The sequence below is a fragment of the Staurois parvus genome, unplaced genomic scaffold, assembly GCF_062004578.1.
Source record: "Staurois parvus isolate SC_StPar_1 unplaced genomic scaffold, SC_StPar_1.0 ptg000415l, whole genome shotgun sequence".
Classification (NCBI taxonomy): domain Eukaryota; kingdom Metazoa; phylum Chordata; class Amphibia; order Anura; family Ranidae; genus Staurois; species Staurois parvus.
The window spans coordinates 1,287,938-1,293,937 of NW_028318211.1; the positions used below are offsets into that span (position 1 = coordinate 1,287,938).

Consider the following 6,000-nt stretch of genomic DNA (forward strand, 5'->3'; position numbering starts at 1 on the left):
TATCTAGCGTTGGTGGTCAGTGGGAAAGGGAAATGCCTGGAGTTGGAGGTTAAAGAAACAAATGCCCAGCAGTGCTGGTGGCAATTGGAAGGAGGGAATGCCCATAATCAAATATTTATTTTTTACTGTTCCCAAAAATGCTATTGCCATTTTAGAGTCATAATACCTGAAAACATAAGATGTCTTCATGCATTCATACTTGTACATTGTGGTAACATGCTCATTACTTAGTTCTGTGTATAGTAAAAACCAATGCACAAAGAATGTGCAACGTGCTGCAATACTCAGGTGGGTTGTTGTGTGCTGCATTGGACTGTAAGGCTCATCTGCATTTTTCTGTTCGCTGGGGTGCACTGGCAACACACTTAAAATGAATGAGCTGCCTTAACACAATAGATGCTAACATGTGATACAACATGCATTAACATTTAAAGTGTGTATCTAGCTTTTTACTTTCTTTCCTCCTAGATTTTAAGATGGTATAAAAAACCCTTTTTTGAATTTACTGTATAACTGAAAAATAAAAAAAACTTTGGGAAAAGAGAAAATTTAAGTACATGCATAGGCTTGTCCTGGAGGCTACCTAACATTACAAAAACAATGAACAGGGTCGTCTTTATCAGGATATGTGTTGTTAGCACAATAGACCAAATATTAACATCAAATATAAATGTGATGTGCACATAAGCTAGACACATTTTTTCTTTAGTTTGACATGCATTGAGCATTAGCTACATTGAGCTGATTATACAGTATATAGTATATATTGTACAGTTGCAAGAAAAAGTATGTGAACCCCTTGGGATTACGTGGAGTTTTGCATGAACTGGGCATAAAATGTGCTCTGAACATCATCTAAGTCACAACAATAGAAGAACACAGTCTGCTGAACATAATACTACACAAACATTAGATGTTGCCATGGTTTAATTGCACATAACATGTAAAAATTCACAGTGCAGGAGGAAAAAGTATGTGAACCTTTGGACTTAATAACTGGTTGACCCTCCTTTGGCAGCAATAACCTCAACCAAACGTTTCCTGTAGCTGCAGATCAGACCTGCACAACGATCTGGAGTAATTTTGGACCACTCCTCTTCACAAAACTGTTTCAGTGTAGCAATATTCTTGGGATGTCTGGTGTGAATCGCTCTCTTAAGGTCATGCCACAGTATTTCAATCGGGTTGAGGTCAGGACTCTGACTGGGCCACTCCAGAAGGCGTATTCTGTGCTGTTGCAGCCATTGTTTTGTTGAATTACTTGTATGCTTTGGGTCATTGTCCTGTTGCATCATCCATCCTCTGCGGAGCTTCAGTTGGCGGACAGATGGTCGTACGTTTTCCTGCAAAATGTCTTGATAAACTCTGGAATTCATTTTCCCATCAATGACAACAATCCGTCCAGGCCCTGAGGCAGCAAAGCAGCCCCAAACCATGATGCTCCCTCCGCCATGTTTTACAGTGGGGATGAGGTTTTGATGTTGGTGTGCTGTGCCTTTTTTTCTCCACACATAGTGTTGTGTGTTCTTCCCAAACAACTCAATCTTGGTTTCATCTGTCCACAGTATATTTTGCCAGTAGTGCTGTGGAACATCCAGGTGCTCTTTTGCAAACTTCAAACGTGCTGCAATATTCTTTTTGGACAGCAATGGCTTCCTCCGTGGTGTCCTCCCATGTACTCCATTCTTGTGTAATGTTTTCCTTATTGTAGATGTGTCAACAAAAATGTTAGCATGTGCCAGAGATTTCTGTAGGTCTTTAGCTGACACTCTGGGATTCTTCTTTACCTCATGCAGCATTCTGCGCTGTGCTCTTACAGTCATTTTTACAGGACGACCACGTCTAGGGAGAGTAGCAACAGTGCTAAACTTTCTCTATTTGTAGACAGTCTGTCTTACCGTGGACACATGAACATCAAGGCTTTTGGAGATACTTTTGTAACCCTTTCCAGCTTCATGCAAGTCAACAATTCTTGATTGTATGTCTTCTGAGAGCTCTTTTCTGCGAGGCATGGTTCACATCAGACAGTGCTTCTTGAAACCAGTAAACCCAAAACAGGTGTGTGTTTTTTAAGGGCAGGACAGCTGTCAGCAACACATCCAATATCATCACACTGATTGGAGTCAAGGTTGGCTCACTCCTGGCTCCAATTAGCTCTGGGAGAAGTCATTAAGCTAGGGCCTCACATACTTTTTCCTTCCTGCACTGTGAATGTTTACGTTATGTGCAATTCAACCATGGCAACATCTAATGTTTGTGTAGTATTATGTTCAGGAGACTGTGTTCTTCTATTGTTGTGACTTAGATGACGTTCAGAGCACATTTTATGCCCAATTCATGCAAAACTCCACGTAATCTCAAGGGGTTCACATACTTTTTCTTGCAACTGTATGTACAGAAGCACAGATTGACAAACAGTAAATGTGATAAATGAGTGCCCGATAGCTCAGGACAGGTAGCACAGTGGAGAAGTCTTAGGCTAGGTTCACATATGTGCGGGTGGTGCCGCTGCAGATCCGCACGAAAATCCGTGCAGCCGCACCACCTGCACAGAGAAATGCGGACCCACGGACGGGTGCCATTAGTTTTAATGGCACGCCGCCCGCACTGGAAAACGCAACCATACTGGGAACTGAGGTTCTCGTGCGGGCTGCATTTTCGGGAGAAGTGCAGGGACTTCTTCCCCGCGTGTCACGGGGCACGGTAGTTCATTCAAATGAATGGGCGCTCGTGTCCCCGCAAAACGCGGCCCGCACGGCCGCATGTATGTGAACCGGGGCTTATAAAGGACAGGTGGGTTTATCCCACAAAGGGAAGAGTCTGTTGTCTATTAGAACTCCTAGAATAGAACATTAGACTAAGCCATTGCTGCCAAGGCAATGGAATGAGAAAGACCCCAGAATGCCTGCCCAGGCCGGTCTATGAACAGAAGGCAGTATCTGTGTGACTACGGAGAGACAGAGGTAAGCTGACTATACACTAATAGAATTTTGTTAGACATTTTTCATTTTAAGAACATTTTTTACATTTTCTAATCAATAGTAGGGTCAAACCGACATTTGTTGCATGTGAACAGGCTAAGGGCCTAAGCTAGAGACTAAGATGATAATCCCAGCAGGGAGGCTGGGACTTGAGCAGCCATAGCTGTGTAATGATTAGAAAGCATTGTTAAACAAGAGTAGACCTGGAGCCCCAAAATGCAAATGAATGACAACCACCCCAACCTTTAGTTTGTTCTTGCAGCAAGAAGCACATGGCTAGCTGGTAAGTGAGCTGGGAATTTTTGTTTGTATATGATGTGCGTTGCTCTTCCATGTGCTATTTGCTGCAAAGGCTATTATAGGTTGGGATGGTTGCCCTTTTTTTTTTATAGTTGGTGAATTGGTGCTTGGATACACTGGACATCGTCAGCTTCCATTGTGCTGGGTGTCCAGTGCATCCCTGTACCTTTAAGAAGGTGTGGGTTCCTTCCAGGAAAACCTACCCCTAGTCTATCTACTGTTATATGTGCTCCAACTTTGGAGACTCTCAATTTATAGAGTTAGGACCACAGTACACTGGGGTGCCTTGATGTGGCTACTGCAGCTTATACATACAGTATACTAAATTTGCAAATGTGTGCGACTAAACCCCTTGTTTTTAATGTGAGCTATTAGACAGAGTTAAAGTGTTACTAAACCCAGGACCCTGCATTCACTATATCTGGTCTCCCACAGTACACACAACATGGAAGTGCAATTATTTTAGTAAATATAAACTGATAAATACCTTTTCCCATCAGCAGTATATAGCAGTCTTGTGACTTCAGCTGACCACTGGTTAAAGCTTGTAGGAGTTTTCTCTAGGAGGATGAAAATCCCCTGAACTCTGTCTGGACAGTGCTGATTGGCCCTGTGCTGATCACTTGCACTCTCTCAAGAAAAAACTCTAGCAATACACACTAAACTGAGCATGTGCAGAAGGGCACAGTTCAGTCTGTCTTATTAGCCTGGGCATTTGAACAAGAGGAGGGGCAGAGAAGAAAAGATCAAACAGACTTTTTACACAATGCAGAGGATTAACCCCTTAGGTTCCACAGTGAGTATGCCAAGCATGCTTTACTGCATATACAGACTGATTTTACTGTTGTGGGTTTAGTAACACTTTAATTCAGTTTTGTTGCAGCCCTAAAATGCAGCCTGAAGAGTTGGTTGAGTCTTTAAGGGCCGTTTCACACTGCCAGGTTGCAGTTTGGCCACGGTGCGGGTGCAGCACAGTGTACCTGCGTTTTTCGTGCAAGCTACCTGCAATTTTCCCAGACACTTCTATTATGTCCCTCGTTTTGGTGTATTTTCTGAAAGCACATCAAAGATGCAGCATTCATGACTCACACACGCATTTACTTTGCAATGCATTTAGTAATTGATTTTCTTATTGCTTGTTGTACTTCTCTGTTCCTCAGGCAGTAGATTATTGGATTTATGAGGGGGGTCAAAATGGAATAAAAAATTGTTACCAATTTATTGCTGTCAAATGGATTAGCCTTTCTTGGTCTTACATAAATAAACAATGTGGTTGTGTAGAATATGATGACGATGGCAAGATGAGAAGCACAAGTAGAGAAAGCTTTCTGGCGTCCCATGTTGTTTGGTAATCTTACCACTGACCAGAGAATACAAATATATATGATAATGATCACTACTAGAGGAATCATGATGATCACCATAGCAAGGATAAAATCCACCAACTCAGTAAAAGACATGTCACTACAAGCTAAATTCAGCACCGGGGAAATGTCACAGAAGAAATGGTTGATCACATTTGGGCCACAGAAGTGAAGCCTAAAAATAAGAGTGGCTTTCACCATTGCAATGGAAAAACCTAGCACCCAAGACCCAATAGCCAGCTGAGTACAAAATGTGTGATTCATGATGACTGTGTAACGTAAGGGGAAACATATAGCAACACATCTGTCAAAAGCCATGGCTGCTAATAGGACACATTCGGTGCAGGCCAAAGATATAAAGATATACAACTGTACCATACAAGCTAGAAAAGAGATTTTTGTATTCTGTGTAAGGAAGATGTTTAGAAGATTGGGAACAGTGACTGTGACATAACATATTTCCAAAAAAGATAAACTACACATAAGATAGTACATTGGCTTGTGGAGGTTTACATTAAACTTGACCGTTAGAATAATCATCACATTTTCTGCTACAGTTAAAATGTAAGTTAGAAGGAAAACAGTAAATAGTATAGGCTGAAGCTCTGGACGAGTCGGAAATCCAACGAGGATGAAAACGGTGATATTATTACCTTTGAATGTTCCCATTTTGTATCAATTGTGAAATATACACAACCTGAGATAAAAATAAATAAAGAAACTTATACCAATGTTGTGTGTATAGTGCATGCTTCTTATAATGTAGTCTACCTTCTTTAGACTGATTGCCATATCAGTGCCTTGATGGTGAACTCTAGGCAAACAGCTAAACATACAAATAAAAATGTGGGAGCTGTTTTGCATGCTACAGGATTTTACATTTCTGTCCATCCATTCTTGATATTTACACAGCTCTGCAACATTATGCAGCCTTTTCTGGTAGGACAGTAAACCTGTGTTTTTTTTTTTGCTGCAATTCAGTAATACTTACAGGCTTTGAAAAGAGAAGCATCAGACTTATAAGCTAATCTCCCTGTCATTTTACTCTCTCCTCCTATCTGCATTCTTTGTGCCTTTTTTCCCTGCCCCAGTCTGAGCTTTGCTGTACAAGGACTACTAAATGCTGATATCATGTCAAATTTAAATACTTACATTAATTGTATTAACCACTTCAAGTCCGGACACTTTCACTCCATTCCTGTCCAGGCTGATTTTCAGCTTTCAGTGCTATCACACTTTGAATGACAATTGCACGGTCATGCAACACTGTACCCATATGAATTTGTTTGCATTTTATTGAGACCGATAAAACTTTATTTTGGTGGTATTTATTCACCACTGGGATTTTTATTTTT

General features: G+C 41.2%; 1 protein-coding gene across 1 annotated transcript; it reads right to left on the reverse strand.

Moving 5' to 3' along the window:
- Positions 1-4,378: 4,378 nt before the first annotated feature.
- On the reverse strand, positions 4,379-4,963 carry LOC149454817 (olfactory receptor 6B1-like). The gene has a single exon (XM_089686980.1). The coding sequence runs from the start codon at positions 4,961-4,963 to the stop codon at positions 4,379-4,381; it is 585 nt and encodes a 194-aa protein (XP_089543106.1).
- Between the last annotated feature and the right edge of the window lie 1,037 nt (positions 4,964-6,000).

Bases quoted from the DNA above. Each gene is read 5' to 3' on its own strand.
- LOC149454817 (XM_089686980.1), bottom strand. From the start codon at position 4,963: ATGGCTTTTGACAGATGTGTTGCTATATGTTTCCCCTTACGTTACACA.